At 43.0% G+C, this 15686-nt stretch overlaps 1 protein-coding gene across 5 annotated transcripts in view; it reads left to right on the top strand.

Annotated features, from left to right (window-relative positions):
• OSBPL1A (oxysterol binding protein like 1A) overlaps nucleotides 1-15543 on the top strand; it is a 221221-nt gene extending 205678 nt beyond the window's left edge. For 4 of the 5 annotated variants that reach the window (XM_040264750.1, XM_040264752.1, XM_040264747.1 and 1 more), the window contains 7 exons: nucleotides 2881-2988; nucleotides 4324-4413; nucleotides 5507-5633; nucleotides 8217-8333; nucleotides 8910-9033; nucleotides 10041-10131; nucleotides 14318-15000. In XM_040264750.1, the coding sequence (XP_040120684.1) occupies nucleotides 2881-2988; nucleotides 4324-4413; nucleotides 5507-5633; nucleotides 8217-8333; nucleotides 8910-9033; nucleotides 10041-10131; nucleotides 14318-14420 (760 nt within the window). In that variant the 3' untranslated portion in view covers nucleotides 14421-15000. Of the gene's footprint in view, nucleotides 1-2880; nucleotides 2989-4323; nucleotides 4414-5506; nucleotides 5634-8216; nucleotides 8334-8909; nucleotides 9034-10040; nucleotides 10132-14317 lie in introns of all 5 variants that reach the window. The other variant, XM_040264746.1, reaches the window with a different exon arrangement.
• Nucleotides 15544-15686: the final 143 nt, after the last annotated feature.

The following is a 15686-nucleotide window of genomic DNA, read 5'->3' as shown; positions in this document are numbered from 1 at the left end:
TATATATACCTGTTCCACACAAAAGCCAAGATTTGGAAGTAACCCAAGTATCCATCATTAGATGAATGGATAATGAAATTGTGGTACACACACATACACGAATATTATTCAGCCATAAAAAAGAATGAAATCTTGCCACTTGCAACAACATGGTTGGACCTCAAGGACATTATGCTAAGTGAAAGAAGTCAGAGAAAGACAAATATTCTATGACCTCCTTATATGAGAAAAAGGAGAAGGAGAAAAAATAATAAACAGACTTTAATCCTAGAGTGACTCAGATATTGAAATTTGTATCAAAGATTTTAAAGCAGCTGTTATAATTATACTCCATGACATAAAGATGAATACTCTTAAAATGAATAGAAAGACATTGAAGCAAAGAAATTGACATATTTCTGGAAATTTTAGTACTGAAAAAATACAATAACAAATGTAATAGCTTGGATAGACTCAGTAGCAGAATAAAGATAATAAAATATGTACAGGATCCACAGGCTGAAAGCTATAAAACTCTGGTTACAGGAATCAAAGACTATCTGAGTCTCCCATGCCTCACTGTACTTGGAATCCTTAATATAATTCATATGTTTGTTCTCCTTTAATTGATCTATAAACAGTGTGTATTAACACAATCCAAATTTAAAAGTCCTAGGATGAATTTTGGTAGATCAAGAGATAGTGAATCCTAAAATTTATTTGGAAAGACAAATGAAACACTGTAGCCAAAATAGTTTTGAAAAGGAAGAACAGAATGATAGACTCCTACCTCCTAATTTTAAGACTTTACAGTAAAGCTGTTGCCATCAAGACTGTTGTATTGACAGAAAGACAGACACATACATCAATGGAACAGAGAATAGCATCCAAAAACAGACCCACAGAAACATGGTCCATTGATTTTTCACGAAGGTGAAAGAAAGCGCTATTCAGTAATGAAGGGTAGTCCTCTCCACCAATGGTGTGAGAACAGTTCGACATGCATGTGTTAAAAAATGAACCTCAGCTTACACCTCACATCTAAGCAAAAATGATCCCAACATAGATCATAGGCTAAAATCTAATGGACAGCTTTAAGCTTTTGGAAGAAAGCAGGAGAAAATGTTTATGATTTTGGGTTATGTAGTGACATCTTATAATACCAAAGGATAATCTAGAAGAAACAAAATTGATAGATTTTATAAAAATCTGTTGCTCAGTGAAAACCACTCTTAAGAGAACAAAGAGAGAAGTTAGAGATGGATAAACATTATTTGTGAATCATTTATCAACAAAGGACTTGTATCTAGAATATATAAAGCATTCTCAAAACAATAAGAAAACAGACAACCCAGTAAGAAATTGGACAAAAGATGTGAACAGGTACTTTACCAAAGAGATATATGAATGAGAAATGAGCACACAAAAACGTGCTCAACAGCATCGGTCATTAGAGAAATGCAAAATTAAAATCATAGTGAGATACCACTACACACCGATTATCGGAATGTCTAAAATCAAAATTTTTATTTTATTTATTACTGTTTTTTTAAATCAAAATTTTTAGAGCTGACAGTATCAAGTGCTGACTAGGATGCACGGCAGCCAGAAATCTCGTATATTACTGGGGGATTTGGTAAAAGAGTAGAGCCACTCTGGAGAACAGTCTGGCTGTTTCTTACAGAGTTGAACTTCTGTTAACCAGATGATTCAGCTACTCATAGGCATTTACTCTGGAGAAATAGAGATGTATTTTCACAAAGACCCGTGCCCAGATGTTCATAGGAGTGTTACTTATAATCACCAGGAACTGAAGGCAACCCAGCATGCTTCAGTGAGTAAATGGTTAAAGGAAAGGAAAGTGAAGTCGCTCAGTCGTGTCTGACTCTTTGCAACCCCATGGACTGTAGCCTACCAGGCTCCTCCCTCCATGGGATTCTCCAGGCAAGAGTACTGGAGTGGATTGCCATTTCCTTCTCCAGGGGATCTTCCCGACTCAGGGATCGAACCCGGGTCTCCCGCATTCCAGTCTCCCGCATTCCAGGCAGACGCTTTAACCTCTGAGCCACCAGGGAAGCACAAATGGTTAAACTGTGATACATTCATATAATAGAATACTACTCAGAAATAAGAACAAATTATTGATACATAGAATTTAAAATGTATTATACAGATGAAGCTAATCTCAAAGGTGACATGATGTATTATCCCATTTATATGACACCCTAGAAAAGGCAAAACTATTGCAATGGAGAACAGATGAGTTGTTTAGGAATTCCAGGTGGGGGAAGGTTTGACCATAGAGGGTCAGCATGAGCGAATTTGTGGAGGGTGTGATGGAATTTATGGCTGTGGTACTAGTTACAATGATCTACACATACACTGAAGCTCACAGAACTAGATAACACCAAGAAAAGTGAATTTTAGTGCTGGTGAATTAGAAATACATTTAAGCATAAGTGTACGAGATGTAAAATGAGTGTTTTCAAAAGCAAAGAATGTGTAAAATTGGAACTTACTCACATACACAAGTTTTTCCCTTTGGCAAGCTGGAAAGCACCAAATAGACCATTTTTCTTTTCTACCTCTAACTTAATTTATTATGTTTTCACCAAACTTTTGAAGGCTTAAGATGGTTATGTACATAGTTTAATTTGGAGTTTGGTAGAAGCATAGTTTTGTTTTAAGTTTTTGCATCCTTTAAGAAACAATAAGAATCAACCAGATGATAGCTATTTTACTGGGGTTAACATCAGCAGTTTTTATAGTCTTAGAGTTGAGTGCTCTCCAGCAGTCTGATGGGTTATCCTGAGTCATGGCATTTGAGGCAGATGTGCTTTTTAAACAGAGTAACACTTCTCACTTCTTTGTCTGGGCTTTGGCTTTCTTTTTGTTTTCTAGACACAATGAAGCATATACGTGGACGAATCCTACGTGCTGTGTGCACAACATCATTGTGGGAAAGCTCTGGATTGAGCAATACGGCAACGTGGAGATCACAAACCACAAGTGAGATGGTTCATCGTCCCCGTCCCTTCATTTGCATCAGAGGCGTCTGGTAGTCTTTCTGTAAAAGTTCTAGTAGAGAACATCCCTGGCGGCCCAGTGGTTAAGACTTCGCACTTTCCATGAAGGGGGCCTGGGTTTGATCCCTGGTCCAGGAATGTAGATACCACATGCCATGTGGTGTGGCCAAAAAAAAGTGCATTGCATTGTGAGGAGTTTCTTGGTAGTCCAGTGGTTAAGACTCCACACTCTCACTGTGGAAGGCCTGGGTTCAATCCCTGATTGGGGAACTTAGATTCCACAAGCTATGCAGCTCGGCCAAGAATATATATATAAAGCATTTTTAGAAGTTCTGTATATATGGATAAATTTTTAAAAAAATTCTAGTAGAGTCTAATGACAACTTAAGAACCAGGCAGTGTAACTCTGTGGTAAATAGAAGCCAGTCCATTTAATGAACAGGATTTAGTAGCTGGGCTCCCAGGCTAAGTTGCCCCATGGCATGTGGAATATTCAGGGCCAGGGATCGAACCCATGTCCCCTGCCTTGGATGCTGAACCACTGGACCGCCAGGGAAGTCCTTAATGAATAGAGTTTATATTTTTAAGTCTCTAATTATGGAAGACTGGTGAACTCAGAGCTTCGGCAGCCTCAGGGAATCTTCATTCCTCCCTCCCTCAGCTCATCTTGCTGACACCGTTTAGCTTGTATTGTTCACATGGGGCCAGTGACAGGAGGGATAGGAGAGTTGGAAAGAGGTGGATTCAGATCCTACTGTGAGCCTAGGCCCGTGTCGTAGTCGGCTCAGGCTGTGGTGACAGAACCTGGTGGGCCCGGTGGCTTCAAGGGCAGCATTTATATCTCATGCTTCTGGAGACTTGGGAGGCTCAGGTCAGGGTGGCGTCAGACTCAGTGCTGGGGGAAGGCCCTCTTCCTGGTTTCAAGTTGGCCATCTTCTCAAATCTTCACGTGGCAGAGGGAGGGATCATCTCCCCAAAGTCTCTTATTCAAAGACCATGCATCCATTCAGTTCCACCCTTAGGACCGGATTACCTGCAAATAGCCTTACATGGGTGATGAGTCTTCACCATATGAATTGGGACGAGGAGTAGGCAGACATTCATTCCATAGCAGCAACTCACTTATTTTTTTATGGACCTTGCTTGGTTTTCCTTTGTGGTGGGTTCAGTACTGATTATGGATTAATTGTGATACTCTCTGTGTGGAGCCTGGTGTGAGTTAGAAAATCACTAAACAGCAGGCGCTGCCAGAGAGTCACTGTTCTCTGCTGCTGCTTCCGTGTTGAACAATAACCCGAGCTCACTGTCTTCTTTACAGGACTGGGGACAAATGCGTGTTGAATTTTAAGCCGTGCGGCCTTTTTGGTAAAGAATTACACAAAGTTGAAGGCTACATTCAAGATAAAAGGTAAAGTTCCATTTTAAATGTTGATTAGTATAGGTATTTTCCACGAAGTAAAGTGTTGTTATTAAAATCTGCCAACACCGGGATTCCCTGGTGGTCCAGTGGTTAATATTGCATGCTTCCACTACAGGGGGCACAGTTCGATCCTTGATTGGGAAACTTAAGATCCTACATGTTGCGTGGTCTGGCCAAAAAAATTTTAAAAGGAAGATAGAGAAAATCTGCTGTTAGTTCAGTCGCTCAGTCGTGTCTGTCTCTTTGTGACCCCATGGAGTGCAGCACACCAGGCTTCCCTGTTCATCACCAACTCCTGGAGCTTGTTCAAACTTACCGAGTCAGTGATGCCATCCAGCCATCTCATCCTGTCATCCCCTTCTCCTCTTGCCTTCAGTCTTTCCCAGCATCAGGGTCTTTTCCAATGAGTCAGTTCTTTGCATCAGGTGGCCAAAGTATTGGAGCTTCAGCTTCAGTCCTTCCAATGAATATTCAGGACTGATTTCCTTTAGGATTGACTGGTTTGATCTCCTTGCAGTCCAAGGAACTCTCAGGAATCTTCTCCATCATCAGTTGGAAGAAGCATTAGTTCTTCGGTGCTCAGCTTACTTTGTAGTCCAGCTCTGACATCCATACGTGACTACTGGAAAAACCTTAGCTTTGACTAGACAGACCTTTGTCAGCAAAGTAATGTCTCTGCTTTTTAACATGCTGTCTAGGTTTCCTGCTGTTATCTAGGAAACAGCATTTCAGTAAATTGAAAAACTCTTCTGCAAGAAATACCTATTTCTTTAAAGAATCTGATTCGTAAGCATCTCTATTTATGAAAAGAGGAGCTTTCTTGATGGCTCAGACTGCAAAGAATCTTCCTGTGATGTAGGAGACTCAGATTCTGTCCTTGGGTCTGGAAGATCCCCTGGAGAAAGGGCATGGGTACCCACTGCACTGTTGCCTGGAGAATTCCATGAAGCCTGGTGGGCTACAGTCCATGGGGTTGCAAAGAGCCGGACATGACCGAGCGACCAGTACTTTCAGTTTATGATAATCAATTATCCCAAGACACCGGTTTAATTATTGGCTCAGCATTGATTTCTCTTGGCAGCAAAAAGAAGCTCCGTGCCCTCTACGGGAAATGGACAGAATGTTTGTACAGTGTTGACCCAGCCACGTTTGATGCTTACAAAAAAAATGATAAGAAAAATACTGAAGAGAAGAAGAACAGCAAACAGGTAAACAATCCCAGAAGATGGTATTGAGGGGATCCCTGGATGGTGGCCTGGTAGTGGGTCACGGTGTTACCTTTTATACTTGGTGCCATGCATGTGATGTTTCTCCTTGACCTTTTTTTGTTGTTGTTGCTGTTTTTAACACCAAAAACATTTTGCATTGGCTAAAGCCAATTGGAGACCCCGGTTGGATTCCTGGGTCGGGAAAATCTGCTGGAGAAGGGATAGGCTACCGACTCCAGTATTCTTGAACTTTCCTATGGCTCAGACAGTAAAGAATCCGCCTACAATGTGGGAGATCTGGGTTCCACCCCTGGGTTGGGAAGACACTCTGGAGAAGGGAACAGCTACCCTCTCCAGTATTCTGGCCTGGAGAATCCCTGTGGACAGAGGAGCCTGGCAGGCTACAGTCCATGGTGTCGCAAAGAGTCAGACACGACTGAGTGACTTTCATATAGCCAATTAACAATGGTGTGACAGTTTCAGGTGAACAGCAAAGGGCCTCATCCATACATATACATGTATCTGTTCTCCCCTAAGCCCCTCTCCCATCAAGGCTGGCACATAACATTGAGCAGAGTTGCATGTGCTATACAGTAATGAACAGATGATCGGACTTGCTAGTGAATGCTTGGGATACTCTCCCATGGCGTATGGGTGTGTGCTATGCAGTTACACACACGGTGTTGAATTCACATCGCTTTGGAAAGTTGGAGTTCATCTTAGACAAATATTCTTACTCTCCTTTCTGTTTATGTGCGTTAGCAGTTGAGCTCTTCTGAATATTTGAAATTACACCCAGAATAATCACGTGGGTTTTCATGCAGACAGCAGTGTTATTGCCCTCCTCTGTATCCGAGATCCCGGGAGCTGAGAGCATCACAGTTAAGGGAATCGTTGCTGGACGGTCATCCTCCTCTTATGAAGCTTCCTCCTAACGGGACAGTTCAACCTTAGATGCTCTGCTTGTGAGGCCACAGCTTTTTATCTCAGGACCCAGGGAGGCTGGACTGCTCAGTGGAGTCTGAGCTAGAGAGAGGTTGCACCTGTTTGGACAGGAAGTGTTGGAGGACTGGTTATTTTCCAGTAACGGGCATCAGGGATCAGAGCATGAGCTCTGCTTGGAACCCTGCCTCCCCCGCTTCTGAGTGGTTTGATCTTGGGCAGATCCCTACCCTCTCTCTGCCTCAGCGCCTCATCTGTAAAATGGAGACAGTAATAGCACCGTCGTGTCAGAGCAGTTGACAGAGGTCAGGGGCCCCGGGTGAAGACAGCTCAGGTCCCATCCTCTCTGAGCATCACAGCCTGGCTTTCTGCTCCTGGCTCCCCTCCCCCCGCTGTGTTGCTTGCAAGAGGCAGAGCCTCGCTCTCCCCTTACAGAAGTGGGATTCAGTACAGCAGAAGGCATTGGGGAAATTCCAGAAAATCTCCCTCATGTCCCATAAAGCCCCGGTCAGTCTTTGTAGACAGAAGGGCCTTGGAGAAGGCACCCTCACACTCTCCCCGTGTCTAGTCTCGCCTCCCAGGGCCTCAGCCACTGTGGGTTTCTGATGCTCCTGAGGATATTCAGATGCCAGGCGAAGCTTGTTACCAGTGTCGTCCCCTCTTTGTTGCTGTTTTTAAAATTCCATGTCTCAGCCAGTAGTTCTAGATTTGGTAACAATGACATTGGGAATATGACTTCACTTTCCAAAGGCTTAAATTCTTTATATATAAAACTTTATGGGCTAGTTACGTAAGGACTAAATATACAGAGAGCTGCTGGCATAGCTCTGCTGGAGAGGGAGAGGGAGCAGGCAGCCGGTGGAAATGCTGCTTTCTTTTTTAGCCTAACTTTCGATTGAATACTTTCAGGATCCCTGCTGGTTTGGGTCATTGATAAATTTAGTTAAATGCTCCAAGAATTTAACCTTTTCTTGCCCTCATAATGTTCCACAGACTACTTAAATGAGTTATTTTGGATTTTAAAAAAAGCTTTAAAAATATTAAAACACGACAGTAAAGGCATGATGACTACAGTGGTGATGGTAATGCCTTTTTGCTCATAGCCCCTAAAAATGACACAACACAGGCTTGCAGGCTCCCAGCATGGACTCAGTCACTCAACCCACATTAATTGGCTTCCTGGCCTGGATCGAAAGGTGAGGACATGAGAGTGAGAAAGGCACAGTGCCCTGGCACTCACATGGGGTTACATTCTAATGCCGCACAATGAAAACTGCTTATTTTACAATTTTTTGTTGTTGTTGGTCAGTCATGTTTGACTTTCTGCGACCCCATGGACTGCAGCATGCCAGGCTTCCCTGTCCTTCAGTAACTCCTGGAATTTGCTCAAACTCATGTCCATTGAGTTGGTGATGCCATCTGACCATCTAATCCTCTGCCACCCCCCGCCCCCCTTCTCCTCTTGCCCTCAGTTTTTTTCCTCAGTTTTTCAGGGTCTTTTCTGGTGAGTCAGCATTTTGCATCAGGTGGCCAAAGTATTGGAGCTTCAGCTTCAGCATCAGTCCTTCTAGTGAATATTCACGGTTGTAAGCACAGTCTCTTCAAAGCATTTCAGTTTTGTTCCTCTGTTGGTTCTTCCAGGTGAGTGCTTCTGAGGAGTCGGATGAAATGCCAATGCCGGATTCCGAGAGTGTGTTCGTCATCCCTGGGAGCGTTCTCCTGTGGCGAATAGCCCCGCGGCCTCCGAACTCAGCCCAGGTAAGGCCTCCTGTTTACTTGGATCTGATGGCGCTCTTTCCCCGGCCTGGATGGAACCAGGAGGAGGGCGGGGGTGAGAAGCGGGTCATCGAATTGCTCCTCAGTCATCCCTCTGTGGTTCCCGCCCAGGACCCGGCATTGCTGCCGCCCAGGCCTCCTGGTGTCTGGCCGAGATGCCTTGGGGTGGACCTTTGAAGGGGCTTCCTCCGTGCATACAGGTGTGGGCCTTTGAAGGGGCTTCCTCTGTACTTACTGAGGAGTAAGATTGACTCTCTTTAAGTACGTGGTGATGTAGCCAGATCTACCAAATGAGATTTTTCATGTGAATGGAGACTGTTGGTTTCACTTGTAGTTCTCTCTGGAGGTGATGGTGGTGTCACCTGGGGGGTTTCCTTGAGACAGACTCCCACAGCTGGCACAGACCTGGGAGAAAACATGGAGATGTGTGGGCGCAGAGAGGCCGGCCATCATCACCCTAGAAAGGAGCAGGGGATCCCTGTCGAATCTTCTAGCCTCAGGGTTTCATTCTGCATTAACCTCCAGTACATGTTAATTTGAACATTTTCTTCTTTTTAGATGTACAATTTTACTAGCTTTGCAATGGTTTTGAATGAAGTAGACAAGGAGATGGAGAGCGTGATTCCTAAGACAGACTGCAGGCTGCGGCCTGACATCAGAGCCATGGAGAACGGGGAGATAGGTAACGTGCCTGGCAGCTCCAGGGAAGGTGGATTTCTTTGAGGAGGATGGTTTGCCTTACTCCCAGTCACTGTCTGCGTTTTAGTCTGTTAGGGCATAACATTTTATATGTTCGCACAAGCATCTTACATGTTAGCATTTTAGGTGTTAACACAAGGCATCCCTGGTGCCTCGGATGGTAGAGAATTCACCTGCCAATGCAAGAGACCTGGGCTCTGTCTTTGGGTCAGGAAGATGCCCTGGAGAAGGGAATGGCAAGCCACTCCAGTATTCTTGCCTGGAGAATCCCCTGGACAGAGGAGACTAGTCCTCTGTCGGCCTAGTCCTCTGACTAGTCCTCGGGGTATAGTCCTTGGAGTCATAAAGAATCGGACACGACTGAGCACCTATACTTTGCCCAGGTGATGCTAGTGGTAAAGAGCCTGCTGCCAGTGAGACTCGGGTTTGATCCTCGGGTCAGGAAGATCCATCCCCTGGAGGAGGGCATGGCAACCCACTCCAGTATTCTAGCCTGGAGAATCCCATGGACAGAGGAGCCTGGCGAGCTACAGTCCATGGGGTTGCACAGAGCCAGGCATGACTGAAGTGACTAAGCACATGTTTGTTTATTTGCCAGATCTTAGTTGCAGCCTGGGGAATCTTTTAGTTGCGGCATATGGGATCTAGTTCCCAGACCAGGGATTGAACCTGGGCCCCCTGCATTGCGAGTGCAGAGCCTCTGGACCATCAGGCAAGCATTTTAACATGACTTCTGAGACCTTAAGAATAAGCAGGCTCCTTGGGTAAAGACAGAGGCTGTGGAAGGAGGTGAGAGGTCCTGGATGCCAGCATCACCTCTCACCAGCTTGGGGCTGTGTTAAGTTTTGACATGCCGTGACTGTGGTGCTTGTGTTCTGATAAAGGGTGGCTGTGCTAACACATGCCTCCGTGGAGTGAGTGTGCCAGGTGCTGTCCCGGGCAGCCTCTGCTCATGCAATAACCGTTTTTTCACTGCTACGCTGATTCTAGATCAAGCTAGTGAAGAAAAAAAGCGACTCGAGGAGAAACAGAGAGCGGCCCGCAAGAACAGGTCCAAGTCGGAGGAGGACTGGAAGACGAGGTGCGCCGAGGGGCTGGGGTGTGTGGATGGAGGTGGGGGGCTGGCAGATGTGTGGACTACAGAGCGGGGCTCACCGCACCCTGTGAGTTGTCCCCAGGCCTGAGAGAAAAGTACTTTCCTTTGACCAAGTTCAAGCTGAAAGGGCTGCACGTGTGCAAAGAAAAAGGACTATTTCGAAATTAAGGTTAAAATATTTCTATACAGTTCACACAGGTCGATGTCAATTAAGCAAACTCTCTTCCTTATCCAGCAAAACACTTGTCCCTTCTATAAGAGGGAAAGTAGAGTTACAGATTTTGGTATGAAACAGGCTCAGAGTTGTTTGTCTGAGTAAATTATAGGAGCTTTGCTTATACATATATCATGGATCCAAGGACATTTAGACAATTCCTTTACTCTTCCAAACATATGGCACACATCGAGGAAATACAGTTTGTTAAAGTGACATCTTGGATTCCATTAAGAATCAGAAACTGGACAGTAAAACGTCCAAGTTTTGAAAAATTTTCAAAAGAATCAGGAGTTACTTAGTTACTTGGGTTGAGTAATAGAATCTCTTATAAACAGGAATAGAACGAAAACATTTTTTACACTTATATAATAGAAACCATTGTCCCATTATTCAGAGTTGTTAAGTAAATTTCAGAGCCAGTGTGGGCATAATTTCACAACCAGTTTAGTAGATATTACTTGGTAGCCCCTTTGGCATCTTCTACCTTTATTAGAACTAGGAATGATCTTAGGTATCATCAAGTCCAACAGTTTTGGGATTTTTTTGTTGTTGTTAGCATCAAAATCTTTCTTGCCAATGAACATACGAAGAACTTGCAAATACAGAGCACATGGCCACAGAGCTGCGGAGGTAGGATGAGGGCTGAGCATCGAGGTTCACCTTCTCCCACCCGTGCACATGCAGAATCCGGGGGACCTCTGGAAAGCCATTAGTCTAGAAATCCCCTTGTACATGAAGAAACAAATGCTAGTCGCAGACCATGAGTAGAAAGAGCCACAAAAACCAAAACCACACTGCTTTACTACAATCCCTTCTGAAAATACTTGATAAGTTTTTATCATTATTTTTAGTCTCTTTTGCAGAAAGCCCACTTTGTGCTGTATTTCTAATTAACTCCTTTATTTTCTTGACCACATTTTCAAGTGTGCGAAGTAAGCGAAAGTCCAGTAAGCATGTTTACTGTCGAGTGAAGTCTTTTTCAGAAAGCAACGAGCTTTGGACAGCTCTGTGGTGGCCTGGAAGTAAAACTGGAAGCTAGGTTTGTGAGCTCCAGTTTGGAGCCTTACACATGCTTGCTTCCACCGCTGTCTCTTAGCATCCATAGCTCTTATATGGATATACAGACCTTAAAAACGATGCTGCTGACCCTTGGTCAAAAGAATATGTGCTTGGAGCCCTTTCCCATTAGGGGTGAGAGGTGGTATTTGCTGACTGGGTCTTCTCCTGGCTGATAATGTGCTTTTGAGCAGCTGGGTTCAGTTTGTGTCGGGGTAGAGGTTGTGCAGCTTATAAAGGGATGTGTTTTGCAGGGGAGAGTTGAAACCAGTCCTTGGAAATCACACCCAGAAACTTACTATAACCTGTCCTAAACTCATCCACACTAAAAGCTGGCTTTCATGTTGATACCAGTTTCAGTCATTTGAAAAAAGTTCAGGCTCTGGGATTTTTCAGGCTTTAAACTGCAGTTCATACACATGAAAATGGCTGCTTGTGAGCCTGTGCTGTTTTCTGAGAGAAGCCCAGAGACCTTAACAAGTGGGGTTATGTGGAGAGGAAGGGGTGGGACTGGTGAGAGACTCGGCTTTGAAGAGAAGGTGGGTGATGACGCCACAGAAGGTGGTGAAGCCCTCTCTTCCCCCGGTAAGAGAATCATGCAGAATTAACCACGTTCTAGAATGTTATATTATGTAGAATGCGATATTACTGACTACATTATAGAATGTTGTATTACTGACATGGGGCTTCTCTGGTGGCTCAGATGGTAAAGAATTTGCCTGTAATGCAGGAGACCCAAGTTTGATCCCTGGGTCAGGGAGACACCCAGAAGAAGGGAATGGCAACCCACTCCAGTATTCTTGCCTGGAGAATTCCATGGACGGAGAAGCCTGGCAGGCTCCAGTCCATGGGATCACAAAGAGTTGGACGCAACTGAGCAACTAACACACACACACACACATCAGTCATTGACTCACACACATTACTGACATAAACTCATGGATTCTTAGAAATATTGACTAAAAGGCCGCAAAGACATCTCCCCATCCCCTCTTTTTTTGCCCATGCTTGTCTAAAGTGTTCGACTTTGGAAAGACAGCATGGACTTTTCTGTCTGTGGAGGGGATACGCCAACAGCAGCAGAGGTTTCCAGACCTGAGTGCTGGAAATGAGAAGACGAGACATTGAGAGAAACGCTAGTCCTTAGTATCAGATCCTCACACCTGATTGTCTTCCGTGCTGTGTTCCAGTTCCCAAGAGCAAGTGCTCCACACAGGGAGGCCCTGCAGACATGGCCTTCAGTGGCTTATGTGTGAACCCAAAAAAGTCCTTTGTTATTGAATCTCCTGGTCTGTGGTCTCTTTGCACGTGACTTGCCCGTTGTCCAGTTTGTATGGAGGAAGTCCTGTGGTGTAGGCCTGGGGCTTGGTTAATTTTTAGAGATATTTTTGATGACCTTAATTTTGATTTGATTGATTTTTCTGAAGTGCTTGGATTTTGTTAAGCCTGATTACAAAAGTGCTTTTATTGCTTGGACTTGTGAGACCAAAAGGAGTGAAACTGTATGCTTCATTTAGACAAAAATTCTGTGACTTTGATCAAAGAAAAATCTTTAAAGTGTTTTCAGCGTGGTTACCAAAGTCTTGAGAAACACATATCGTGATAAATATTTGATACTGATATTTGACTTTAAAATTTTTTAATTAAGGAAAAGTCCCCAAAGCCAAATAACTCCTGTAATAATTTAGAAATCTGGGCCTAATGGGCATTTACTTTCTCAGCCTTCAAGGAATTAACCTAATCTGAAGCACGTTCTGTCTTGGGGCTTTTAGTGTTGCTGCAGTGGTTAACAGGGACCACTTGGGATTTATCAAACCTCACTCTAATTGTTAAATATTTTTGAGGCAATTTATTTGGAAAGAATGACAGACATGAAACTATTTTTATAAATATTACTCTGAAAAACTAAATCTTACTAGAAAATGTTACACGAATTGAAATTTGAACCTTTTGAAGAAGTAATTTTGAACCTTTTGAAGAAGTAATTTTGCATTTCTGTTACCTCAAGAAAGCTGGGAATATTTAGGAAATGGGTGAATTGTCCTTTAAAGGGCAAGAAAATTAGGGCAGCTCTTTCTAGAGTTTGATCAGATGGGTAAGGATGTTAGAAGCTAGATGCAGCCTATAAATTTACGTTAGTGTGAAAAAAAGAGAGACCCAGGAAGATGTGGGCCAGATTAATTTCAGTGGATTATGTGTAACATAGTATATTTGGAAACTGATGATCTTTAAAAAGGCTTATTTGATATGGTTAGCTTGAGCAAGTTATTTAACTTCTCTGACATTGAGCTCCTCATTTGTGAAATGGAAGTAGTATTTTGGGGTGGGGAGATTTACTCTGAATCAGGCACCTTCCTATTACTGTAGGTAGACTGTAAAAGTCTCCTCACCCTGATTCCTTATTCCTCATTGCTTAAATGCTGCTTTATTCTGGAAGGTAAGTGGTGGACAGTTAAGATACTGTTACTGAATGCCATGGAAAATCCTTATCTTTCAAGTGGTCTTATTACACATTTCAGAATATTGTTTTATGTATTCTGAGCACGACTGGGTGCATGCTCAGTCATGTCTGACTCTTTGAAACCCCCGTGGACTATATGCAACCCAACAGCCTTCTCTGTCTTGGAGTGGGTTGCCATTTCCTTCTCCAGAGGATCTTCCCGAGTCAGGGATTGAACCCATGTCTTCCGCACTGGCAGGCGGATTCTCTACCACTGAGCCACCCGGGAAGCCCGTTGTTCTACATAAGTGCTCTCTAAAAACACTTCTTAAGTCTTCTTGGAAACCTCTAGCTCACAGAATGAAGTGAATCACTGCAGTAGGGGAGTCTGCAAGCTGGTGAAGCAGTGAGGATCCTGTGATTGCAAACAGTTTCCCCTGTAAATCTTGTCTTAACAGGTGGTTCCATCAAGGCCCTAATCCCTACAGCGGAGCCCAGGACTGGCTTTATTCAGGCAGCTACTGGGACAGAAACTACTTCAATTTGCCTGACATTTATTAAAATGTAGACAAGTTGGGGCGTTTTGACTCATCTGCAGATAAGTCTTAAACCTATGTTTTAAAATTTTCTTCCTTGGTTTCTACTCATCTTTTAAAAAAAAAAGGAAAAAAACCTCTCATGATAACTTGCACTTCACCCAACAGAAGTGGGGTATAGGGATACCAGTGATGAAAATCTTAGGAAAAATGGGTAATTCTGCTATCCGGTCGTGCTTCTTTGGAATACTATTTTATACAGAGGTATGGGAAACTGCTGGCAAATATGCTTTTGATGGTTGCTGTTGCCATATTTACCGAAGGTTTATACCTAAATGTAACTTTAGCTTTATGGAATTATATAGTAACCCAAATCAAGTTATTTTGAATATTTTTATGCTGCCATGCTTGAATGTTTTAGATTTAACTTTGAAATGTTTAAAATTCTCCTATACAAGGTTTATATGCTCAAATGTAGAGGTGTATGTCATTTTGTAAAGACATTGAAAAGATGGCTTTTCTTTACACTAATCCTCTCAATTTTGCCCCCTCCCATCCCTAAAAAGAAAAAAAAATGCCTGAATGTTTGGAAGAGACATTCCTAATTTGAAAATTCAAAACTGGAAAAGGTATTTCATTTGCTTATTTTAGTACTCTGAATTTACTTTTACAATTTTCTATAATGTCATTAGAATTAAAAGGTGTTTGAATTGTATGTTTGAAAATATGTATAAAACCTAGCAATTCACAAAAGTACCATAGAAATAGAGGTTTTAGGCACCATCATTACATAATGACAAACCTTTTTAAATGCTTCAACTTCCAGTGGCAAATGCCACCAGGGAAACTCAGTTGTATTCATGTATTATAAATATCAAACTATATAAAAGGAGGTCTTGTGCATTTCAGGTTTTCAAGGCACCTGTGTACTTAAGATATGTACGGAGACCTACTGTACAGTAGCTTTGCCCCTTTAATTGGGGTACATTAATCATATGGTATTTATCTACCCAACCCCAGACTGAGATTTTGCTCCTAGGGGCCTTAGGTAACTGCCAGTAAGTTATTTCAATGGCTGTCTCAAAGTTAACAAGTGTTATAATGAAATAATCTACCTGATGCTAATAAAGGCTTTAGAATGTTCTAAACAGTGTGGTTTCATTTAAACTTTCAAATATACTCATAATTGCAATGCATGTGGTCCTAAATTGTCAAGAGTGTCCTTACAAAGAAGTCCCTGTGGTGCCAGAGTTCGCACTGAGTGTCTTCTGGGTAAGTACAGGAGAAGAAT

Source organism: Oryx dammah, unplaced genomic scaffold (genome assembly GCF_014754425.2).
Source record: "Oryx dammah isolate SB20612 unplaced genomic scaffold, SCBI_Odam_1.1 HiC_scaffold_22, whole genome shotgun sequence".
Classification (NCBI taxonomy): Eukaryota; Metazoa; Chordata; class Mammalia; order Artiodactyla; family Bovidae; genus Oryx; species Oryx dammah.
Note: the sequence above shows the minus strand (reverse complement) of the source record. Positions and strands in the feature narration are given on the sequence as shown.